Here is a 25,767-nt window from a genome sequence, read left to right as displayed (position 1 = left end):
AGATTGATAAACTGCCACAAGTTCAGCAGAGGGTCACCAAGATGGCCAGGGGGGAATATTCATATTCATAGAATAGTTCGAGTTAGAAGGGACCTTCAAAGGTCATCTTGTGCAACCCCCTGCAATGAGCAGGGATATCTTCAACTAGACCAGGTTGCTCAGAACCACATCTAGCCTGACCCTGAATGCCTCCAAGGATGTCTCCAGATCCACCAGCTCTCTGGGCAACTAGTGCCAGTGTTTTACCATCCTCATCATAAAAAAAGTCTTCAATATATTTAGTCTGAATCTCCCCTCTTTTAGTTTAAAACCATTATCCCTTGTCCCACCTCAACAGGCCCTGCTAAAAAGTCTCTCTCCATCTTTCTTACAGGCCTCTTTTAAGAACTGAAAGGCCACAATAAGGACTCCTTTGAGTCTTCTTTTCCTCAGGCTGAACAACTCTCTTAGCCTTTCCTGATAAGAAAGGTGCTTCAGGTCTCTGATCACTTTTGTAGCCCTCCTCTGGACTCTCCAAGAGGTCCATGTCTTTCTTGCACTGGGGACACCAAACTGCACACAGACTCCAAGTGGGGTCTCGTCAGAGCAGGGTAGAGGGGCAGGATCACCTCCGTTGACCTGCTGGCCTTGCTCCTTTGGATGCAGCCCAAGATATGATTGGCTTTCTGGGCTGTGAGCGCACACTGCTGGCTCATGTTCTTGTATTCTAAAAAAGTAAAAACCTATCTGTGTTGCTCAGCCCCTCTAGTTGAAGGGCCAGAAATACATTCATTATGTTTCAATTGATACTTTTAATTATAGTTGGTATTTCTGAGCCATTTACATGTGAGAGCTAGCCTGTTGGTAAGTGGCATTTAGATAATGAAGTGTTGCATCCCTTTTCAATACAAACAGCGTAATTCTGTTCTAATATATTAATAGATGGTTTTAGTCTGTACTGTGGCTCTGTTTCTTCACTGATCAATTCTGACACCTTTTGAATCTGCTGAATATTTTAATCAAATTTGAAGGACAGCTAGATGTCTCAGAAATAAGTAAGTTGCTGGATGGAGAGACCAGATTAGTTCTTCTGTTGAGGGGAAGGCAGGCATAGTTCAGCAATTACATGAGTTTTCTTGACCTCTTTTTTGGGGGGAAGACTATGGACAGTTTACGCAAGTAGCAAGGTCCTGTTTACTCCATGATCATAAGGACCATAATAGGACAACTGGGTTATTGGGGTTAGGAGCAGTTTTCGGAGCCAGTGAAGAAGAGAGGGAGTAGCAGAAAACCTGGACCTGCAGGAAATCAAGCTCCTGTTGTCCTGCAGCTTGCTTTCTGAGGCGAGGTTTGTCAGTGGGTTTCAAAGTGCTTTGGAGGACGCTGTGATCTATTTCATGTGATCCATCGTGATTTCACTAATGTCACAAGGTAGTAAAGCTGATATCTAGTTCAGGGCTCATGCCTTTGTGTCCTGCTTTGAGTATCTGAAAGCTAATGACTTGGAAAACTGAACTTCTCTCATATAAGGAAAATAAGAGGTCCATAGCAAGAGTCACTATGGAAAAATAGCTATAGCTTCTGTCTTGAAGAAACTGAATAACCCTTAAGCCTCTAAACAGCTTACATGGTAAGATAACTGTAACAATGTCTGATCCTGAAACCTTTTCTCTCTCTTCAGTGGCTCTCTCTTCATGGCCAGCTGGGGTCAGCCTGTGTCCAGGTGAACACCCCATTTCTCCACTAAAGGTTCAGGACACAGTTTCACTCGCTTCTCTATAAATAACAGCTTTCATCGCTTCCCTTACCCATTTTATCATGTGTTCATGGTAAGAGCAGGAGCACACATGCTGTTTCTGGCACGGAGGAGGAAATAACCAGTTGGGGGGGGGCAGCTTCTTATGGGGACAGTGCTGCCTTAAAATGCTTGTGAAGTTACTGCCTCAGGCATCCTTGAGCTTTCTGTTCCACCATCTGAAGGGATGCCATCTACACTTTTTTTTTAAGCTTCTGGAGAGCTTAGTCTGTTTTATGAGGAATGTGTTAGCTATCTTAGATATTTATGTAATTATACTAATGAAGTGGGTTTATTTATTGTTTTCCGAGGAAATGCTTGGTATTTTTGGATTCATGTTCTGCGAAGAGAGGAGATGAATTTCCTGTTGAGTATGATTTTTTTCAAATGTCTTTGGAGAAAAAAAGTAAACTTGAAGAGTGATTACAGAATATTGGCTAATTAGCTATAGTGTAACTGCTTTAATTACTTTTACCCGTGAAGCCACATGACTGTGCAGATGACTAGCAGATGACTTATTTAAAAAAAAAAAAAAAAGAGACGTGTTCACACTGCAAGGTTAATGAGACTAATTAAATATAGTTTTCCATAGCCAGATACTAAATCTTAAAGCTTGGGGGACTGGGGGAGGGGGAGAATCCAAATAATGGTTTTATTCTGATTTTTATGCAAGCAGGGAAAAAAAAAAAAAAGCTGGAATTGAGTGATATTTTTGAATAGAAACACATTCAAAGATTTTATGAGACCTCACATGGCAAACTTTGAATGTCTATTTAGAGACAATTGTGCTGAGACATATATGTTTTCATTTGCCCACTGCTTTAATTAATGGAGAAGTGGGCTTGAATAAAAGGTCTGTGTTAGATAGAAGTCCCCATCTGCTCCTTCATATTAAAGGAACCTTTGTCCTTCTTTGCCTTGGGTTTTATTATTTACGCCATTTTATATCCTTTAGTAAACCACATAATGTCTCACATTGAGTTCTGCAGACAGGATGGAGTTCTCATTTTTTGTTAGACAATTTTATTCCTTTTTTTTTTTTTAGTTTTCTTAAAAACTTTCTCTTCTTTGCACAGTGGTTCGATATCCCACAGTCAATAAAAAGCAAACCCTTGGGGATCCAAATTCTGTGGTCTTTCAAGGAAAATTAAGTTTCAGGCACAAAAAATTAGATATTAGACCTTACTGAGTTGCCATGTGTTGGCTGCCTTCATCACTAGCCTTGAGTTATGGAAAACAGAGGGTAAAATGTGTTACACAGTGTGTAGGGCTTAAGCCAGTGTAGAGGTTTCACTAGTTTATATTTCAACTGTGTGTGGTCTTTACTTCTTGATACTCAAAAAGAAGGAAAGTAGCCATAGGTTTTGTAGCAATAGCTTTTCTCACCTGCTTTCTACATGTCAGTTAAGCTTCTTGCTTTTGGGGCAGAATAGACAAGCCTGTGGCTTTGAAAGTGGAGAGGAGAAATGAGGGTTTGTTGTTCAGCTGATTGCGACTTTGCAAGCACCTCTTTGTCGCTATACAGTGAGGCTGAAGCTAGTGACGCTAATGAAATCCTTAAATTCATTAGGATTCCTTTGAGGTTCCTTTTTAGATTTACTTTTTCTGATTTTGCCCAACATTTGATGTTGTAGGTACTGCTCATTTAACTACTGGTATGTCCTAATAGGGAAGTGGGAGCATGGTGGCTTAGAGTGCTCAAAATGTCTTCTTTAGCTGTGTTTCATGCCTTTGTCCTGCATTTCCATTGAATCATCTTTACCTAAAGTGGCTTCTTGAGAGCTTTTTTAAAGTCTAATTAGGAAAACAAGCTTGTGTATTTACACATAGTTCAGCTAGTATACTAATTCTGCACTTTTTTGAATATTAAAATATGAACTAGGAAGACAAAAAGGATAAAATTTCTGCACAAAATTAGTGATTTTTGGCTATGAGATTTTTTTTCCTTAATGTTTTAAACCTTTTTAATCAACATACTTGAGGGAAATGCAAGTTTAATACGGTGGTGAAGGCTCATAGGGATGATATGCTCTTAATAAATTGTCACACAGAATTATTATTTCTTAGTATCTAACCCCATGTCCATATATTGATGTTAACTGATGATGATACTTGATGGTTGATGGTGGTGATTTGCTGACGATTGGCAGTTAATGATTGTGGATGTTGTTCAGAGTATTTTCATGGATTGCTAATATGATTAGTGTTTAGAAGAATTATGTTTTGGGACATGAGGGGTTTTAAAGATATTCTGATCTCTTTTTCCGGTGTACTTATGTGAGCAGTTTTTGTTTATTAATATTCAAAATTATGCCTTTGGTTTAGCATACTAAGCAGAACTTTAAAGATTCACGAACCTGGATCCTGATTTCTCCTTTATCTGTCAATTACCCTTTGTTAAGCAGTGTCCCTTCTGTTTTTAGACAATTTCATTGTTTTAGTAAGTGTTGAGCATCAGCTTGTCTCTAGATCTGGTTGTTGTTTATGGATACTGAAACTCATTGAAATTGTGAGCCAGACTGCCTGCAGTGGGCACTTCAAGGAATTCACACACGTAACACCTTGCTCAGAGTCCTCTGGAGTGCTTGGCAAGGTGAACATTTCTCAGGCAGGCATGCATCTCAGCAGCTTCTAGACAGGTATGTTGCCCAGGAATTCAGTGCTTTTGGAAACTTGCAGTTATTCCAGTTAATCAGCCTCTAGTAGCAAATTCAATAAAATTATCTCTAGACAGTAAAACCCAAGTGTTTTGTTATGCAAGGGTCTGTCCAGAAGTTTTCATCACCATGTGGGGTACAGTTCCTTTAAATAAGGATTCACGCACACAAAATTGCTGTTGCATCCTGGGTGCCACCAGACAAGCAAAGGGTTGAATAAATGCTACCATATTGTGGAATCCAGAGGTAAATCATCAAGTAGTGGCAGAAGGCTGCTTTGTGGACTTTTTAAAATATGCTACATGTTTAAAAAAACTTCATAGTCCGGGACTGCAATGTAGTGTCTCTCATAGGCTGTAATTCAGTTGTAATGACAAACAAAACATGCTGTGTGAAACATCCGGTTCACAGATCATACCCTAAGAGAAGTTAATGCTATTATGGTATCTTGGATGAGTGGTAAGTACTCAAGCCCTTTAAAGTACATGAAAGTACAACATACTCTTCAGAGGGTCCAAACCAAGCTACAACTTTCTACTGAAGTCCCACACCATATATTAAAAGGACACAGAAATAGATAAGCCTTTTTTTCTTTTTCCACTCCAGAACTTGGCTGGATCTCAAAAGTGTATGTGAATCGACCTGAAGTTGTGAGGCATGCAGAACAAATTAAAAAATGGAGAACTGTGAAAGGTAATTGGCAAGTAAGTGCTCTTTTTATGCATTCTGTTCCTGTATTTTTAAAGCAGTCACTCTCCCTCTCCAGGCTGCAATATTGAATTTTTTTCAAGATACATGTAAACTTAAAAGATGTGCTTGTCCATGTCTTATTTTAATAATTTGTATTTGATGATGGTGGGATGGAATAAGGTGATGCATTTATCCAAACAAGTTAAAAACCTTATAACTCATGAGTGGCAAAACCGCAAATGAATTTAAGTCATCTTTATTCATGAGTGGATTAAATTGTATATTACTATCCTACCACATTTATTCTGTTTCCCAGACAGACTTCTCTGCATGCTGACTTCTTATTTTTTAATTTTGAAGCTGTAAGATATGATCATGGTCCCTGTCAAGTTTGACCTACCTGGATGATTTTTCTTTACTTAAACATCCCCAACATGTGTGATTTCTTTTCTTAAGTAGTTCTTACCTAAAACTCAAAAATCCTAACAGGCTATGGCACTTAGGGGTGGGAGGGGAAAGAGCCTGCTACTGTTAAAGGGACTGACATCTCAACTCCTCAGGTAAGGTAAATGATTGGTTATTTTCTGTCTAATATAAAATAGGTTCACGTAAACTATTGCTAAAGCCAGTGGTGCAAATTAACTTTTTTCCAAGGCTGACTTGTATTCATTGACACACATGTTCAAGCTGTCTTGGCAGTTACCTTCAACCTCTGCTGATTGCTGCCCTCCTGGCAGAATTGACAGATACTGGCCTGGTGTGCATTTTGGTTTCTCCAGTTTGTACATGAGAATCGTATTCAAAACCATCAGGTCAGCAGTGTAAGGTAGTGCGTTCTGGAAAGCAGAGTAAGTGAGGCATGGTCATGTGCTGGCTGCTGCTGCCCCAGTGTCAGGAACAGCAAGCAGAGCTGGCTGCAGGATGTCGTGAATGCTTTGGCAGCCTTCAGCCAGGGGCAAGGTCTGAAAAAAGCCGTACAGCAGACCAGGAGGTCCCAGTGAGCTCTCAACTTTGGTCCAAAGGACAAATTGATTCCTCATTCACCAAACAGCTGTTCTGCAAGCAAATATGTGTGATTCCTCCCCTCTGCGTGCTAAATGAGTCATTTACTTGCAACAGTAACTGAAAACCTGGGAGCAGGAGGAAGGGGACAATAAAGGATCAGTCTTAACAGTGCAACATATTAGAATAAAGCAAGAATTATTTAGCTGTACCTTAATTCTTAAAAAAGCTGTTCAAATCAGTTGGTATCCTGAGCTTAGCATGTCGGGCAGCCATTCTGTGATGGCTGGAGCTGCATCCACAATGACTGCAGACGTTGCAGATGACAGCTAGGGATAATTTGATGTAGCTGTAAGATCCTACTGGAAGGTGATAGAAAAAAAAAACCTTCCTGCCTGTTATGTGAATCTGAAAATTTGGGCTTTGAATGTGATGTTTAAATAAAAAATGGATATAAACTAGGAAAGTTAGACTCAGCTCAACATTTCTTCAGCTTCTTATCTATAAAAAGGTCACTTGATACCAAGTTTAGCAGTCTAGTATCTCTGGGTTGGGAAATGGTGTCATTGAGAAAATCCAGAGGGTATTGCACAATCTTGTCTATTTTCAGGTACTGCAGGTGCAGTAATATAAAAAATGTCTGCTGATCTGACCAAAGTTACTGTATAAAGAACAAAGACACAGAGAGCCACAGGCTTTGATTACAAAGAATTGTGGGGAAGAAAGAGATTTAGTGTCACTCCCTCAATATAGCTGTAGGACAAATGTTTAATTATTACTAATGCTTCTGCAATCTCCTGTGTAGTAACACTGATACTGAACTACTCAAGTAAGGTTTTACTTTGAAGAATGCCAGAAGCATCTCTCCTGTATTTGAACACTGTCATTGCAGGATAGTCATGTGCTGTTTATTTTACAGGGGTGGTTTTGAACCTTTACATGCTTGAGGTTAAGCAGCTCCACAGATTCAAATTTTGAAGCCCATTTCCAAATACACATCTGAAAACCCCTTTTTTAAAAGAATGAAGGTCATACCAGGTCTTGGAACTTCTTGATTACATCTGCCTCGATGACTTTATGATTCATGTCACAAGAGATGAGACAGAAATTCCTTCGAAGGAAAGACAAAAAAAAAAATCCAAGTAAAAGAAACTAAAAACCATTTAACATGAAAACCCCCTTTGAAGGATTAGAGAGTGAAGGTAGAAATCAGTTAGAAACAGTCAGGCTTTGACTAACAGAGGCCGGTAATGGTTCATTACTTCAATCACTCACCCCAAAGCAGCTTTCAGTGTAACATTTACTGAAAGTTCAGAAAGGAGACTCCTGTCAGTGAAGTGTGAAAGGTTTGTAGGCTGGCCAGCCACTTCAGGTTTGCAGAGTAATACCTCCATGCAGAAACAAGTTTTGCTGCCTATCAGTGTCAGAGGGCAGTCAAAGAGGAGCTTTATGGACTTCAGTGGACTTTGCCATTGCAAACTCTCCCCTTGATGAACGTGTGCCCACTAGGAGATGTCAGCTTTTTGCAAAGCCATCATTGTAAATGAGAATTAGCTGGAAGACCTTCAACAAATATTCTAAAATAATGTCTTAAGCTCAATTTTTATTCAGCAAAATTCTGTAGCATTTTCATCTAACCAATGCTTACGTTTTTCCCCCCACCAAATATTTACAGATGTTTTTTGTTCCCTGTTCACATAGAAGAAAGTGGAAACATCTGGAGTATAGACCCTAAGTTTTAAGAAGTCTGGATTCTTACCCCCCACTGATTCCGTGTTTCACTCTCACAGCAGGAGAAGCATGCAGACATGCAAGTGTGCAAATTGCTGATGTGTAGACTCATCTGGTTACTGACAGCTGCAAACCTTGTGCATACAAGCCTTAAAGACACAGACATTCTTTATAGAATGGAGCATGTTGTAACAGTGAAGTTCCTTACATAGGTGTTTTCATCTTTGTCTTACAGAATTAAATTTGAAAAAGATGCTTTTTATCATGGTAAAAATGTTTGATTCTTACAGAGTTCCATTTGGTAGTTAGCATTTGCACCAAAATCTGGAGTTTGATCCTTTGATTTTTGGAGAATGGACTTTTGATTCCAAATATTCTCTAGCATTAGATACTGCTCAAGACATGAACAAATATCTACCAACCTTCATAAACCATGCTTTGCATATCCGCTGTGTTTCCTCATATCCCATATGTTTCCTCATTCTTGAAGTGAGATCCTTCTGATTCCTGTATCTTCTAAGTGAGTTCGGCTTTGGAAGCATAAACTGAAATACTATATTTCTTTCTTCACTCCCTTTGTAGGCTGCTTGGCTGCTGAAGGCTGTCACCTGCATAGACCTTACTGCTCTTTCAGGTGATGATACTCCTTCGAGTATTCACAGACTGTGTTTTAAAGCAAAGCATCCCATCAGAGAGGATCTGCTGAAAGCCTTGGACATGCATGATAAAGGTATGGTAGTTTTTGTTGTGTGTATTTTGTAGAGAAAATGTCTACATTTCCTTGTTCAATTTTCAGAAAGTGGTAAAAATGACTCTTCTTCCTGTAATGAAAGAAATTATGATAGGGAGCCCTGCAGAACTAATTGCCCTGAGAGAACAAATTAGGTTCCATATGACCTTATTCAAAGCAGCTGTCTTAAGTTCTAACTGCTAAATATATATTCCTTTGAGTTAATATAAGAATATAAGGAGAAAAAAATCTATTCTCTGTTTGGCAACCAAAGTGGAGCATGGACTCAGGACAACATTAAGTTATGATAGCTAATGAGCGAATTTGATGTGGAAGCTGCAAGTGTGTAACCTCAGCGTATGTCTTTTAATAACAGTGCACTAAGGTGAAACTGAGTATTCTGTTAATCTGCTGATGTCATTAGTAAAATGGCAAAAGGGAGAGTGTTCATGGAAGTCCCCTGGATTTCATGCTTAGCTGCTGTTTCTGTAACTACTGAGCCTGCCACTTTGCCTGTCTAAAAGATGCATTCCACAGTCCTAAGCATCTTATTTTTCCTTCAGAATACATTATCTGCTTTTTTTCAGTACTTAAGATAGGAGACATCTTTGCAGTCTGGTCTATAAGGAAGTAATCCTGTAATGGTGGTTGTGTGCATGTCACATATACACATATGTACACACACAGTATTCTCAGAGTTGAAGTCAACCGAGTTGAAGGGGTAGAAAACAGCCCTAAAGAACTAGTGGTAAAACTTTCATTGACATTACTCAAGGAGGCTCCATCTGAAATCCCAGTGTTGCACCCAAGGCTGACCACAATAAAATTTTGGATCTAATTGAGACTGTCAATATATCAATAAAATCTCTTTATAGCTGAGCGCTGTTTCTGAATTTTTCCACATGTAGTCACTGATGTATCAGTGAATACCATTTGACTTTGGTCTTATGATGATTTAACAAAAAGAAAATCCCAGCGACGTTTGGGGCATGCTTTTACTATTGGTATATTTCAGTTTTATATGGACATTGGCCCACCAATTGAAGACATACGATATAGAACCAAAATGAAATCAGGCCTCTGGTTTTAAGCCATAGACATAAAATACCAAAGATTAGTCTTACTTTAAAACTTTGATTTATGGACTCTTCAGACAGGTGAAGTATTAAAAATGAGGTCAATTATCTGAGACTGAGAGAACAGCATTTTAACTAGAAATGCAGTAGAACTGCATTAACATAAAGACTGCTCAGTTGCTGCTGGGCTTAGTCTGGCTCAACAAGTAAGGACAGAGCTTGGCAACGTGGTTTCTCTTGCAGTAATTTTCTGACTAAGCATGTCTTAACTGCACGTGTTGGCATTAAAAAGTGAATCTATCTATAAAAATCTTGGCATTTCAACTCCTGCTAATGCAAACTTGCTTCCAGGGTCAGATGAACGAACATGAGGGCGGTAACAATATAGAGAATTACCTGAGCTGTTTGAGCAATATAGCAGACATCTCCAGTGTAGGTCCTTAAGATCTGTGTGAGAATGCAGAAGTGGGAGGTGTGAACAATGCACACATGCTCATAATGTGATTGCACTTGAGAAGGTGGAAATCTAGATATGAAAAAGTGAACTGTAGCTTTTGCAGGTATTACTGTTGGAGCGGTTTGTGTATATCCTGCAAGGGTCACCGATGCTGTTAATGCCCTAAAGGCTGCTGGCTGTAACATACCAGTGGCTTCAGGTAAGCTTTATTCAAAAATATCCTGTTAAATATATTGATGCTATAAAATAGGTAGAAAGATCTAGCAATTTGGACTTGCGTTTGTTTCAGAGTGTAAGGTAGAAAGGTTGCAGGTGGAAGGAAGGGAATGGAGGGGAGAATTTGCTTCTGGTATAAACTTTTGTTTTCCTTCAAGCTTATCAGGAATGCCAAGTCCATTTTGTTGGAAGCTCTTCAAAGAGGTTCTTAAGATATAGCACTGTTTTCTTCATCCAAATAGAAAAAAATGAGATAGCGTGTGGGAGAAAGTAACAGCAGACACTAAGTCAATAAGAACAACAACGATAATAATGATGCAGTATGAGCTTTAGGAGTTCTAATACACTCCCCCCCCCCATCAGTTGTTTGTCTTTTAAGTGTAATCCTGTGTCATGGTTTAACCCCAGCTGGCAACTAAGCACCACACAGCTGCTTGCTCACTTCCCCTCCCCAGCTCTTCTCCACTCACCACACGAGAGATAAGTCTTGAATTTACAATAAGCAAAAAATAGAATCAAAGAATTGTACAGGTTGGAAGAGAGCTCTGGATGTCATCTAGTCCAACCTCTTGCTCAAAGCAAGAGCTAACTTTGAAGTTAGATCTGGTGTTTAATGCGAAGATCCATGTGTGGGTTTTTTTGTTGTTGTTTCATTGTTGCATAGAGGAAAAAATATGTACTAAATGCATTTATATGTCAGAGAGAAAGAGGATCTTGAAAAAAGCCATTATTTTTTTCCATTTCTAAGGTTGACTTTGGGTTTTCTACTTAAACATCGCAAACATAATCTGAAGTAGACCTCACTGAAAGCAATTTTTGCTGTTTTAGCTGTTAAACATATTATTAGGATTTAGCTTGAAATACTACTTAAAATAATTGGAAAGAATTAAAAATGTATGTATTGCTTCATCTATGAGCTCACTCCTTGTTTGCTCAGTTCTGCTGGAAGCAATAGATACTGTGCTTTCTTATGTAGTCTGCTTTGGAAAATATTAAGGCATGTGAAAGAGACCTTTTTGCAGGATGCACTTAGTATCTTGCTGGACATTGATTCTTGAGGAAAGAGCTAATGCTTCTTGTGGATGAAGAGAGGGTAGGACGAGAAGTCTTTAGATTGTTTGGATTATGTTATGGATAAAAAAATAAAACAACTTTAAAACTCTTCGGTGTATTAGAGGTATATGCAATTTTATGGTAAATTTATAAAACATTTTCTTTCCTCTACCTGCATTCCCTTTCTTGCTAGTTGCTGCTGGGTTTCCATCTGGACAAACTCTTCTAGAAATCAAACTGGCTGAAATAAAGCTGGCTGTGCAGTATGGTGCTAGAGAGATTGACATTGTCATTAGCAGGGCTCTGGTGCTGACTGGCCAGTGGGAAGGTAAGTATCCACCCTTTGGCAAGGAATCTAAACCTCTGTATCTGCGTATGCAAGCTCTGTCTTTGTCTCTTCCTCAAGTCTCCATATTGGTCTTTGAAATTTTGTCCCTTCCCTAAAGTAATTGATAATCTGGGGCACTGAACTAAATAAAAACTACTTAATTTATGAAGAATGGTTGCATTTTACAAGTGCTGTCAGGCTGGGCATGAAGGATTATTTTGTGTTTTGAAAATTCACAGCTATTTCTTCTATGCCTTTAGAGCATTTTGTTTGCAGGATTAAAAAAAAAAAAAAAAGCAAGTGAACTGGAAGTGAATGTCTAAGTATTTGAACAGTTTTGTTAAAACCCCCAAGGGATGCCTAAAGTAGATGATAGCTCGTTAAATATACAAATTCTTGACAAAAATATGTATTTTACTTGTTTTCTTTTTTGTGAAAGTTGAGGGTACAAATTGACTGTTCATATTATTATTGATGTTCTTGTGTCTGTAGACTACTACTAATTAGTAAGAACAATAATGCTGAAGATGGTTTTTGCTCTAATTGCCTCCTTAATGTAGTGTGAATGGTTTGCCTTAAGTGCTGACAATGCTACTGTAAGTAATCTCCATGTGAAGGTAAACACATCATTGTCTTGGAATGACAATGCATATAATGCAGTGCTTAATAGCCTGTTTGCCTGGAAGGTTTCATAAAGGATCCCTGGTACCTGAGTTTGGTTAAGGAAATAAAATTATCATCGTAGCACATCATATTTTCTGATTTTGGTCTTCCTTCAATTAGCAGTTAGAACTGAACCAAAAGGCCGTCATGTTTCTGCATCTGTGTCTTCAGGACTGATATTCTGGTTTCCACTTCCACACCTTGACCTCTTTTGTAGTACTTACCAGCTCCACCCTTTTGCTCTTAAATATATGCAGCCTTACAAAAATTTGACTTCTTGACATTGTTGCAGACATTTGTTTCATTCAGCTTGGCTGTTTTATATTCAGGTATGGCCTCAGAAATTGCTGTAAAGTGGAGACTGGGTGATTGAGTGGTTTTAAATAAGACAGAATGTTGGTTCTGTACCAGCTGGCAGCAATACTATATGTACACCTTCCTACAGTATATCTTCGTTAGCGTTTGCACACTGTAGTCTACAAACCAGCTATCCCCTCCAGGAGCTGTGCTCTGCTGGGTACACGTATTGATCTTGGATACAAAGTGAGCAGAATCAGTGATCTGTCACTAAGACTAAAAAAAGACCACTGCAGCGGACATGAGCAGCAACTTGCAATTGTTGCAATTTCTGGTGTTAACTATGGTTGCCATGCGTTAGACTTCATGATACAAACCACTTTTAAGTACAAGTTACATAAAGCAGGGATCAGAAAGTTAGCGCATGTAAGCAATTGCAAATGCAGGATCGAGGTTTTATTGCCCTGGATTAAGTGAAGGAGAAATACAAGGCTAGATTCGGAGCGAATGCTTGTACCAGTGACTGAAGTGAACTGGACCTACATTTTTAGGTTTTCTATATGGGAAATGAATTGGGTTTTGTGATCACAGATTACAGGGGAGGAGTACACAGACATAGCAAAGATGGATGTAGTATAAAGCTGTCTGTTTACCAAATAAATAAATTAGGGATGACTTTTGATTTGGAATGCATAATTTTTTACCCAGAACTGAAGTCATGACAAGGTTGAAAGCTGTCCTTTTCTTAGTAATGGTTTGTTTATATATATCTTTATTTTTTTTTTACTGAGGGCAGAATTGAAATTATTTCCAAATGTTTTCTGAAAATTTAGTCATGAATGTGAATTTGTGTTGGGCACATATTTACATGGTCTTGAAAACAGCTACCCCAGGATCAGAATTTACATGCCATGATGCCACAGGGTGAAAAATTATATTTAACCTGCCCATCCAAAAAAAAAAAAAGAATTACTTCAGGAGGTGATCTGAACATTTTGGTAAAAGTCTAGTACTCTGAATTCCTGCTTAGCTTTCAATAAATGTATGCTATCTGTATGAACATGCAGGTTTCCATCTCTATCTAATGATTAAATATGATACACAACAATGTATGAAGAATGTTTAAGGAAGCTAGAAGTGGGGATGAAGAAATCCCTATACTACATAAAATTGAAAATTCTAGTGCAGTAACTGTGCCTGTGTTGAAGGTGCTTCATCAACAAGAGCTGCCTTGCAGTTATGACAGAACCTCTGCTTATGCTTATATCACTAATATATTTTTATCGTTATTTTCTCCTGTTGCCTGTCTTCACAATGTCAGGAGTTATTAACAAAAATATGTACGTGGTAGAGTGCTTTATCTTACCATTCATATATTTTAGCTTTTCTTCTAGCCTGTGCAATAATTGGGGTCACCATGATATAATAGCTTTGCTTTGTGATTTGTTTCAAAGGCTTGTTTGGGTATTAAATATGTTAGTGTCTATCCAATTATGTCAAGTTATTTTAAAGCAGTCCTAAAATATTGTTGGAGCTCTTTATGACACTCAGGATATGTTTTCTAGATCTTTATAAAGTAATTGTAAAGATCTTTTTAAAAGTGCTGAACATGAGAGCAGCTTTATTGGACAGCTAAATTACGCTGGAAAATAACGTTAAATGGGATATAAGTTAGTGAACTTATATATCCTTTACAACCTATTTGCTTTTAAAGCAATACTACTTTACAACAGTTTACTTAACCATTGTCTTGTATCACTTGATGAAGTATGATTTAAGCTTAAAAATCAAAATTTAGGTACAGTCTTTAGGCAGAGAATGTGGATATTGTCTTAAGGCACAGAATGTGGACTCTGTGTGAAAACAAAAGATGAACACAGGTGAATTTGACAAACAAACTGGATTTATTTATATTTTTTCCTCTGTTCTCAATTAATATGTCGGGGTTGCTGTACCTTCTGAAGCTGTCTGGGGTGCTGTAATATGACTTCTATTTCTGTAGCTTTTAGTTAACACCTGGACATACTGCACTGTCAGCAGCTTCAGAGGTATTGTTAACCCAGCACTTGCTCTATGTCAGTTGAATTTTCCTACAAAATAAGGGAAGTATGCCAGTATATTCTGAGATGTTTGAACACAGCTGCATTGATGAAATACAGTAGGTATAACCTCATTATGAAAGCTGCCTTTCAGTTCTGTTAGTAATTATTCAAATGGGAGTTGGGAGGCTTTGTTCAGGGTTTCAGGGCCCCTTTTGTGCTACATACCTTATGAACAGCACAGAGAAAATACACTCCCCACTCCAGAAACTTAGAAAATACTCCACATGTTGTTCAGAAATACTGTAGCTAGATTTACTATTTTCTAGGTGTGCAAGCTGATGTGGGATCTTGAAGTCTAGTTGCACAGTTTCTGTCTTCCATTGTCAGAAGCAGCTCAGATTCTTGAAGTCAAGCTCTGTTTTCAGTTTCATGGGAATCACTGGAGCCTGGAGTTGCACATATGTGACTGAGAGTGGAACTGAAGGAGTCGTGTTGTGCCGATAGCCTTGTGCTTGTCATTTTGTTAACAAACCTGCCATTAACATGCAAGACAGAAGGGACTCCAGCTCATTTTCCAGTTTCCCAACATGATTACCTTGATCTTTTGGTCTAACAGAAATTGAAACATCTTCCCTCCTTGTCTCAGTTTCTTACCCTTAACATCAGTCAACGTGACTGGCTAGATAAAAACAGCAAATAAGAGGAATTAAAAAAAAAGAAAAGAAAAGAAAAAAGGTGTTTTTATCACCACATTTTTGGAGAAGAGCTGTTTCATAAAACTTTCAGCTGTGGGGTTTTTTTCCCCTTAATATTTTCATTTCCTTTGTAGGAGATATGGATTATCTCCTTTATATTGTAATTCTTAGGACAGATGTATTAGACCAAAGCAAAAGACCATCTAGACAATTTAGGGCAGGTTATAGCCAGCAGTAATTGTCAGGGATGTTTGCTTGAGAAGTGTTCAGGGGGAGGAACATTTTCTTTGGTGTATTTAATAGCTGCTAAAATCAATACTGAATAGTTACACTTTTAGGAAAACCACAAAAAGGACACTTTCCAACAGATATTTTATGACAGTGAAATTAAAATTACAGCTATGAAAGTATTTTTTTCCTATAAATTCTGATTTTTTTTGATTTCTATAAATGCATCTAGGAAAAACAGATCTAAAGTTCTTACATCACATCAATTTTAATGGCTGTCAGTGGAGCTAGTACAGACTACATCAGTGAGTATCCTGGCTCCAAATATGTTATATAAGGGTTTGCTTCCTTTGGGGTTTGTGTTTCCTTTAGGGGTTTGTGGTTTGTTTTTGTTTTTGTTTTTTTTTTTTTTTACTCCAGCTTAAGAATTAGACTTCTTTTAGAATAGATCGTTTTGGTGCTGTGTTCAAGACGTACTTGCTTTGAGAGCTCTCAGTTTTCCTTGTCATTAGCAGTCAGGAGCAGAGAGTCTTGCAACCTCTTCATGGTGGCCACAGCTCACAGCAGGGTTTTCTGTGACAGAGGTTTTTCCCAAAATCTTTGTGCCACTACTGCTAACCTGAGAAGCTCTGTGTCACTTACTGGTGTTCTGCACAGGTCACAGATATTCCCAGAACTGCAGCGTTCAGCTCTGCTCCTGTTCAGCTTGACAGAACTGAATAGTTAAGCGATGGACTTTTTGGGAGCACAAACTGTCCTAGAAGCAGCTCAGGACCCCTTGAAACACTGAGTGCATTTTCAAGTGTGTTTAACTTCACCCATCCTTTAGATGCCAGGAAGTTTCAGGATAATTAAGTTATTTGTGCCTTGATTAAATTCTGAGTGGGTACAGAAACTTCTTTTTTATTTTTGAAAGGAGTAGGAGGTTTTGCATTTGTTCTGTAGCAAAGGAGTTCCTGGTTGCCCTGGGACTGGCATGCTCTGTACCAGAGTTAGTTGCATTTCTATTTGTGCTTTTATGATAAGGTTGAGAATGTCCTATGAATGCTAGCTGTTTTCTGTAATAAGTGGTCTCTGAATAAAGAGCAGCATTTACTACCTACACAGCTGCCCCATTAAAGCATGCCCACTTTTCCACCACGTCAGCTAAACTGATAGGCATGAATGATTGAAGATCCTGTGTTGTTCCTGTTTGTGGGTTGATCCATGCTGTCAGATAGTGACACAGTTCAAATGCTCTTGGCACTAATTGCATATAAAATAACCTTCCAACAACAGAGGGTGTGTAGCTGTGGTACTACTACTGTGAACAGCAGCTATAAGGATATAATTTCTTTTCATGGAATCCAACCTAAATGTACATTTTGTTGATTTTATTTTGACATTTTTGGTGGTGTATCTTAAAGGTAGAAAAAACTCGAGTCTTTTCTTCTTGTTACTGAAACAAGAGCAAGATGAAAGCTGCTTTCTCTGAGTTTCCAAAAGCTTTGGGAAAGAGTCACTCCACAAAAAGAGACTGCATTTGGATCTAACATGAGGAGGGTTATCAAATGCACACGAAAATAGCAGAGGTTCTTTGTTTTTTTTTTTGAGTCTGGATTTGATGTAGGTTTCTAGAGTATTAGCAATTGATCAACAAAACATGTTAGACTGCATGCTAGTACTGATTAATTCACACCTTTGGTACACAGTAGGAACCAAGGTGAAGCCTGGTGTCTCTAAAGGGACTTGCTAAGTGCATTAGCCAGCTGTCTACTAATGTGTGTAGTACCTCTCGGCAGATCATCCCAGTGATCCCAGCCCCGGCTGCCTGGTGTGCTGATGGATGTGCTGCAGTAGGATGCAGCAGCACCGTGGATGGAGGGGAGGTCCAGCACCTGGCAAACCCTACTGTGTGTTTCCAGGTCTCGCTTCAGGACTAAGGGGAAAAGAAAGTTTGTATTGCTGAAAGACTTCAGTCTTCATAGCCATATCTGAGACCTTTTTAGCAAGAAGGATTTGTTCAAAGCTGTATTTAGCATTCCATAACAGAACTTTCTGGCTATGTGTTTGAAGATTGAGTAAAATGTGTGAAAAGGACTCTCTTGCAAAGGATCCAGCTTGCTTATTTTGCATCTTTTTTTTTTTTTCCTTAATTCAAATTCCAGAAATGGTTGCTGTACACTGTAAGAGCTGCTTTTCTCTCTACACTGCTGAATTTTACCAGAAAGGGTGGGAGGGATTCCCCGTACTCCTTCAGTTGTGTTAACCTGACCAGGTCCGCAAGATGTAGCCTTTTTAAAGTCAATTATATCCATTTTATTCCGAGTCTGTGAAAATATAAAGCTTAGAAAGTTAAGCATGCCTTTGGGCATGACACTTCATAAATCCTAAAACAGGAGTTTGGGAGGAGGGAGTCCAATGTCCAAGAGCAGCCAAATGCTGGTCTGTCCTCCCTGTCCCTGCTTCTCCCTGTCTGCAGCTGTGCTGCATGGCAGTTCACTGAGTCATAGAGTCATAGAATCATAGAATAGTTAGGGTTGGAAAGGACCTTAAGATCATCAAGTTCCAAACCCCCTGCCATGGGCAGGGACACCTCGCTCTAAACCATATTACCCAAGGCCTCATCCAACCTGGCCTTGAACACTGCCAGGGATGAAGCATTCACAACCTCCCTGGACAGCCTATTCCAGTGCCTCACCACCCTAACAGGATACAATTTCCTCCTTATATCCAATCTAAACTTCCCCTGTTTAAGTTTTAACCCATTACCCCTTGTCCTATCACTACAGTCCCTAATGAAGAGTCCATCCCCAGCATCCCTATAGGCCCCCTTCAGATACTGGAAGGCTGCTAGGAGGTCTCCACGCAGCCTTCCTCTTCTCCAGGCTGAACAGCCCCAACTTTCTCAGCCGATCTTCATACGGGAGGTGCTCAGCCCCCTGATCATCCTTGTGGCCCTCCTCTGGACTTGTCCATGTCCTTTTTATGTTGAGGACACCAGAACTACACACAATACTCCAAGTGAGGTCTCACGAGAGCAGAATGAAGGGGCAGGATCACCTCCTTCGACCTGCTGGTCACGCTCCTTTTGATGCAGCCCAGGATACGGTTGGCCTTCTGGGCTGCAAGCACACACTGAAGCTGGCTCATGTTCATTTTCTCATCGACCAGCACCCCCAAGTCCTTCTCTGCAGGGCTGCTCTGAATCTCTTCTCTGCCCAGCCTGTAGCTGTGCCTGGGATTGCTCCAACCCAGGTGTAGGACCTTGCACTTGTCATGGTTAAAGTGTGGTGGTGAGTACAGATGGGATGTGTACTGCTTTGTGTGAGGGACACACTGGCGGCATGGAGACGAGAGCTATGGGGAAGGTCAGAAGATAGACTGATTGCAAGAGGCCCTGCAAAGGCAGTGGGGCTCTCTGTGGGGAGGGAAGGCAAGAGTTTGCTTTTTGTTTTCCAAGTGGTGCGAAGATACAGAGATAATGGTCTGCTTTATCTCCGATCTAAAAGGCTTTATGTAAGTCAATCCTTCTGTCTGTGTCAGTGCAAGTGATAGTGCTTGTGTGTACAACAGCGGCTCATGACAAACCTCCTTCCTGAACTCCAGCTGGCTTCTCAGCAAGTGTGTGGGGCATCAGAAGTGAAGGGCCTTGGAGATGTAGCTCTGCAGCATGCTAGATAGATGTTGTCCTGCTGGCCCTCCTTCTGCAGTGCTTCCTTTGCCCTTGCTGGGGCCATCTGAGATTATAACACAGGATGGTCCAAGTCCTCGTTAACCTTGTGGGCAATGCAACTACTTGAGGTGGCTTGTAAATACAGATCCATGCAGATGTGCTGATTCTTGAGGGGTGATCCCAGGCCTCAGTCTCTCTTCACCAGGAATATTCGCAGACCACACTGATTTTTTTTTCAGGAAGTTTTTATTTTCAAAAACGTTAAAGAGGGATTCAGGTGCCTAAACGCGGGCATCAAGCTCCATCATCAGACTTCATGAGCTGGTCCCGTGGTACTGGGTGGGAAGTTAGGAAACCAAATGGAGATGTGGAGCCTCCAGGAGTGGCATCTGGAAGCCAAGGGGAATATGTTGTGGCATTTTACATGGCAGTAATGTTTGTAATTAGACAACTTGGCCACACCTTTGGGTCTTTTAGGCTGAGTCCTTTGGCAAATGTGGCTAAAGGAGTGTGATTACATGGTGTGGACAGGAAAACACAGCTGTCCCTGAGTACTGATTCAATGTACTAACATTTATTGCTGAAAAAGCTGTTTTAAAATCAATCTTGACTATCACAGCATTTTTTACTCCTGATGTATTCATGAGTGTTTGGCATACTGTGCACATTCTTAGTTTTGAGAGAACTGACATTAATAGCTATTAAGTTAAGTCTGAAACTGTGTGGCATTGTTAATTACCTCCAGTCATGTAATTTATTGAACTTACAAAACTTAAGTTCTTGAGTGCTATGACTAATTATAAGATTGGAAATTAATCCAGAAGTGGAAATTACAGCCATACTTGAAAATGTCTCTCAGGCAACTTTGATCATTTTCACACGCTTTTATCCACAGGTCTCTATGAGGAGATCCGTCAGTGCCGTGAAGCCTGTGGAGAAGCTCATATGAAAACAATCTTGTCAACGGGTGAACTGGGGTCCCTTGCTAATGTCTACAAAGCCAGTATGATAGCTATGATGGCAGGTAAATATATCTTGTTTTCTTTTTAAGCTAAGAATGTCTTTGCTATATTATTTATGAAGCTTAAAAAATTATGGGTGTGAAAGTTTAGCTTTGCCCAAAGTAGGAAAAAAACTATTATGCAGCAATTGCTGAAGTTGGAGGTATAGTAATGAAGTGTCCTTTTTTTTTTTTTTTTTTGTATAACGTACAAAAACTGCATCAAATGCTAAATAACACCTAAAACTGCTACAAAATTTGTGGAATGAGTAATATTTGTTGTAAAATGTCTGATCCTTGGTATGTTTAATAAGGACAAATACAACTGGGGCAGATACATGTATTATCTAGACAACTGTGGTGAGCTACAGATGTGGTGTAGGTAGATACCTCATAAGCTTATTTTGAATGGAGGGGGAATTTCCCTGTGAAGATTCATGCTGACAGCTCTCTCTTCTGGTTTACAATCACTTCTGCTAACCACCCTTATTAGAGTGCGGTTTGAGAAACCGACTGTACTGGAAATGCAGTAAGAGGGAGACCACCACATGCTCCAGCAAGCGCTTGGATTGGCTAGGATATAACTGGTTTTAACTGGAATGCTCAAAATCAGTGGCACTCACTACCAACAATTAATTGGCACTTCAAAAGGTGTCCAGTCTTCCTATATTTGAAAACTCAGTTACATCTGACCCAATGTTTAGAAGTCTGTCTGCCTTTATTCTGAACCATTCAGCCAAGAAACACATTCCTATGAGCATGATGGAGTTTTTAGGGGCTATGTATCGCTTCTAGGAACTGTTTTTTGCATAGCTATTGCCACTGAATGTAGCAAAGCACCTACTTGAGCCCAGGTTTACAGCAATATAGTCTCTGCATTTTTGGGTCTTTGCTGCACAATTTTCCCTAGTTTAACCAGGATTTTAGGGATGTGTGTTAACGCAAAACTGGGAATTGGTTGATAAGGCTACATTCTTTTGGCTCTGTTCTAGACACCTGCTTCTTCCACTGTGCTTGAAACAGGACTCTTCAAGTGTATTAATAGAAAGAAGTGTAAAGATATACTAGAAACACTTGGGTTAGTCTGTCTTCTAAACTTGCCCTAATTTTTGTGTTGATTCTTTTTTTCCTACTATAAACTCTTCAGACCTGGAATTTTTTCTTATTTTAGAGCAAGAAAATATAATCTAGTGTGTTGTCAGTATTTAAATAAATATTCAACTTGCTACTGACCTCATTGTCTCCTTACCACTATGCTTATCTACTTCAAATGAAAGGGGAAGCATTTCAGGCTTTACATGCTCAGCTACAATGTCAGTTGGTATCATTAGATACAGAGGATCAGTATTATGCCAGTAAATATTGCTTTTAATTAGAAGAGGTAGAAGAAATACACATTTGCTGTAACTTAAACTGATGTAGTAATCATAGCGATCACTTATTATAAACCTGCAGTAGTGAAAAACTGAGGTTGTAAAGCATTTGAACGTTTTCAGATTCTTTGCTGGTGTAGTTTTTTTGAAATACAGCAGATGGCTCTATTGTTAATGATTTTCCTTGCATAGTTATTCATTTTGCAAGATACTTATCCATCTGAATATATGCAGTAATTTCTTTATTTCGGTGTCTTGCTTTTTCTTTGTGGGTAGGTATAAAAATAAGAGTTTGTTGGTGCCCTACATACATGTATTGAGGGCCAGATTTTCAGACTTACTTGTCAGAACTGCTGAGAACTTCAAATTCCAGCTGAATTTTGTTTGATTTGTATATTTGTAGCATCTTGGGGAGGAAGTAATTTGGCACAGTACTTTTAAATTGTATCTTTAGTATCTATATATTTTTTCAACTGGAGCTATGACTTTAAAGGAAGACAAAAAAACATGATTTTATGGGTATGGCAGGCCCTGTAAGCTTTTATCTGAAGATAAAAAAGCAACAACTCTGATAAACCTGACCCTAGAAATTGGTTTTATATGCAGAAGTTAGTTACACAATATAATGGATTCAACTGCAAAACTGGCTTTAGGATTTTTTGCTGTCTCTGGCCAATTGTGCCTGTCCTTAACACCAAAATTTGCTGTTCCTTCAGCTGTGCTACTAGGAATGCTCATCATGTTGCATTGTAAACTGAGTTTTCAAAGCAATGTAGTTGAAAATTACTTTAGAAAAGGGTTAATTAGTTTGCTGTTTGCTTGTTGCAATTGGTTGACAATGTGTTGTTTTGTTTTTTTTTAAACGGTCACAGCCTCAGTAATCTGTTTTATAGCCTTGCCTTGCATGCAATTGTGCCAGGGCAACTGACGGCATGGTGTGCAGTCCTTCAGCTGTTTTAACTATGCATAATGTAAGCCTATCATATAGGGAGCACAAAATCCTCACAGATGTTTATGTTACCCTTGCTGAACATGCACACGTTCACCTAGGTCCTGGAGCACAAAGCCGCAGATGTGTTGCAACGTCTATATTAAATATATGTATTTCCTGCATGTCTTATTTGTAAGACTCAGAAGACTGAGAGAGTAACACAGTGCTAATTTATCAATAGCTCTAGAGCTTGCCTGGGATCTCTGGGACTTGGTCTCTCTGACTCAGGTTCTTCCACACAGAGGTCAATTTTACACTATATTTGCTGTTAAGAATCTCAGTCCCTCCCGATAAAGTTGCTCTGCTTTGCACAAAGCAATTAACTGAACAGGGAATACAACCCAGATGTCTCCTCTCCCAAATAACTTGCCAAAATTTGTGCTGTCTTGAGGAATTACTGGTATATGGTGGGACCCACATCACATTTCATTTAGTCTGATTCAGGCAGCAGGTAGGGGTTCAGCCTCTGAACATGAGGCCAGTTGCACAGATCACTGATTTGAAAAGGGATGGTAAAAGGTCAGAAAATGTGCACCTCTGCACTGGCTGTGATTTTAAAAGAACATTAAGGATCGTGCTCAGGCTGGGGTGGTGTGCCCATGCGCTTGTATTCAAAATGGATTGCACAGGCTGCTTTTGTAGGCAAACAGCTGTACTCTGAGACATAGCCCTTGCAGGACTCAGGAGAAGCCATTCACTGTACATCAGTAGAAATGGTGCTTTGCACAACATGCCTGAGTACAAAATGTTAATGCTTGTGCCTGCAAGGAAGTGTTGCTTCAAACAAAGGTATAAGAATAATTTACCTCTATGTGAAGCAGTGGCTTTTGGCTACTCCTGTGCCTGAAATTGTATCTCCAAAGTACCATGATGACTTTTTCTTCCTTCTCTGGCACAGTACCATAAGGAGAAAGACATCAGAATGGGAGCAGGCACACAGTTCCCTTAATTTCTCTTAACTATACCTTGACTGACGGATGATGAATTTCTTTTGGAGTATTTAAGAACCTATTTCTGAGTGAAAGAGGCTGACAGCCCTCTAAGGACAGTGACTCATCTTGCAAGAATAATTCTTGCAGCACTAAGGAGGACATAATGGCAGGTAGGATTGCACATCAGTGGCTTTGTGTCACTCCCAAAGGTGCACAATCTTTTCAGAAGGCTGATCAAAAGAAAATCTCAGTATTGAATCAGGGAGATTTTGGTCATTGGTTTATAATGTCTACTACCATTTCTTGAGCTTTTTGAAGTCTTGATGGTGGTTTGAGTATACCAGCTTCTCAAGGGAAACTGCAACTTTGACTCTACCCAACAGCTTCCAGACAATGAGCAGAGCAAGCTAATCAATGGTTTCCACTGTCTGGTGTATGCTTGGGTGGGCCACATCCATTTCTACAGGAGACGCTCAACTCTGTATCTTTATAGCCTCTTGGAAGAAACAGTCCTAAGGAACACAAATGGGAGTGCCTGACACCACCATGCCAGTGGTAACTATTCTGTTTCTTTGTTGCAGTGTCTTTAAAAAAAACCCAAGCAGGTCTTGTGCACAGTTCTCTCGTGAGAGGTAGAACGTTTTTTAACTTCTGTTTTCTGGCACAAACATCGGAGACCACCAGAGAAGCCAAGCAAGGAAGGGAAGTAGGATGAACTTGCAGTGGGAAAGGAGTGTTTCAGTAAAGATGTGGATGACTTAATTGCATATCACAGTCATATATAAGGTTTTTATTTTGGAAAATCATATTTTAACCATATTACTTAATTATAAAATCTTTATTGTCCTGTGTAACAATTCACATTAATTAGGATATGTAGACTGGGAGAGAGGTGGAGGAAGTGATTGTGTAAATGTACTTTGCTTTAAAAGTGAAAACTTAATCTGAGTAATTTTGACTGTGAAAGCTGCTCTTGATGGTACAGCTCCTTTTACGTCAGGCTTTGCAAAGCTAAGGGAAACAGAGTGACACATAAAAGGTATTTGTTTTCATTATATATATATCGAAACAAGTACCTGTGGAAAGATCATGAAGGAGTGATGCATGTTCTTCTGCAGCTCTACTAAATGTATGGGTTTAGGACAATTTTTTCCATAGGCCATTAAGCAGTTAGTCAAATAAATTGTAAGCTGTACTAATGTAAAAATTGAGCTCAGAAAGGGCATGAATGAGTCCTAAACCAAACTAACTTCTATAGTCGCTAGCACAAAAAGCCCTGCAGAAAGTTGCAGGAGATGGCTGAGGCAATAAGGTCTCTGATGCTGATAGTCTAGAAGAAGAAAACTAAACCACATTAAATGTGTGAGCAGAAACTTTTTTAGATGTTTGATACTGTTCATTGCAACGTGAACTGAAATAATATAGCCAAAATGTTAAGAAAAGCCATGTCTTGCAGTTCTCTGGAGAGCCTATCAGTTCTTCCAGGCTTCATCCCTCTTTACAGAAGTGGTTCCAGTTAATAAACACTTACTATTTTCATAGCAAAACTTACTGAAACTTAAAGTTGCAAATGGGCTGGCCTTGTGCTGGATTCAGAGAGAGACTGGCTGAAAGCTGTAGTATCCAGTCTTTGTCTCTTGAAGTAGAGAGCAGTGCTGCAAGGTTCCCCTAAAGAAAACTCAGGACATGGCAGTACTGCATGAAGAGGTTTCCTGGAATATTCCACTGCACAAAAGCCTAGTCCTGAATTAAGAAAAGATATCACAATTTAATGATTGTAAGAAGACAGAGTCCAAGGACTGTGGTTTGGAAATTTGCAAAGTAATGCCTGGCTATACCAAGCATTACCTCAGCTCTAAATAAGGTTTTTATACTGTACTTAATACTGGTGCAGATCCATTTTTAGTATGAATAATGGGAAGACAAATTCTAAGGTACAATACCTGTTGTTTTGAGCACTGCCTTGTGAAGATTTGCTTCAAGCAGGACTAGGTGGTGTGGCTGTAAACATGCTAGACACCATCTATGTGCAAGGGATGATTTCCCTGCTGCTGGATGTGGACTGCCATGATCCAAAACTTCTACTAAGCAAATGTTTCATGAAAAATGAAAGAGAAGAAAGGACTAGCAAAACCTAGCAAAATTTGAATGAAAAGCTAGGCATGCTTTGTGCAAAT

At 39.4% G+C, this 25,767-nt stretch overlaps 1 protein-coding gene across 3 annotated transcripts in view; it reads left to right on the top strand.

Moving 5' to 3' along the window:
• Positions 1–25,767, top strand: part of DERA (deoxyribose-phosphate aldolase) — a 54,859-nt gene that overhangs the window by 4,563 nt on the left and 24,529 nt on the right. The window contains exons 1-6 of one of the 3 annotated variants that reach the window (XM_061363913.1): positions 1,612–1,702; positions 5,038–5,135; positions 8,437–8,584; positions 10,221–10,316; positions 11,580–11,714; positions 20,190–20,318. In XM_061363913.1, the coding sequence (XP_061219897.1) occupies positions 1,627–1,702; positions 5,038–5,135; positions 8,437–8,584; positions 10,221–10,316; positions 11,580–11,714; positions 20,190–20,318 (682 nt within the window). In that variant the 5' untranslated portion in view covers positions 1,612–1,626. Of the gene's footprint in view, positions 1–1,611; positions 1,703–5,037; positions 5,136–8,436; positions 8,585–10,220; positions 10,317–11,579; positions 11,715–20,189; positions 20,319–25,767 lie in introns of those variants that run through there. The other 2 variants (XM_061363911.1, XM_061363912.1) reach the window with 2 other exon arrangements.

This window comes from Neopsephotus bourkii, unplaced genomic scaffold (genome assembly GCF_033783945.1).
Source record: "Neopsephotus bourkii isolate Nb327-2 ecotype Australia unplaced genomic scaffold, CSIRO-AGI_Nbou_v1 NB_1183, whole genome shotgun sequence".
NCBI lineage: Eukaryota > Metazoa > Chordata > Aves > Psittaciformes > Psittacidae > Neopsephotus > Neopsephotus bourkii.
Note: the sequence above shows the minus strand (reverse complement) of the source record. Positions and strands in the feature narration are given on the sequence as shown.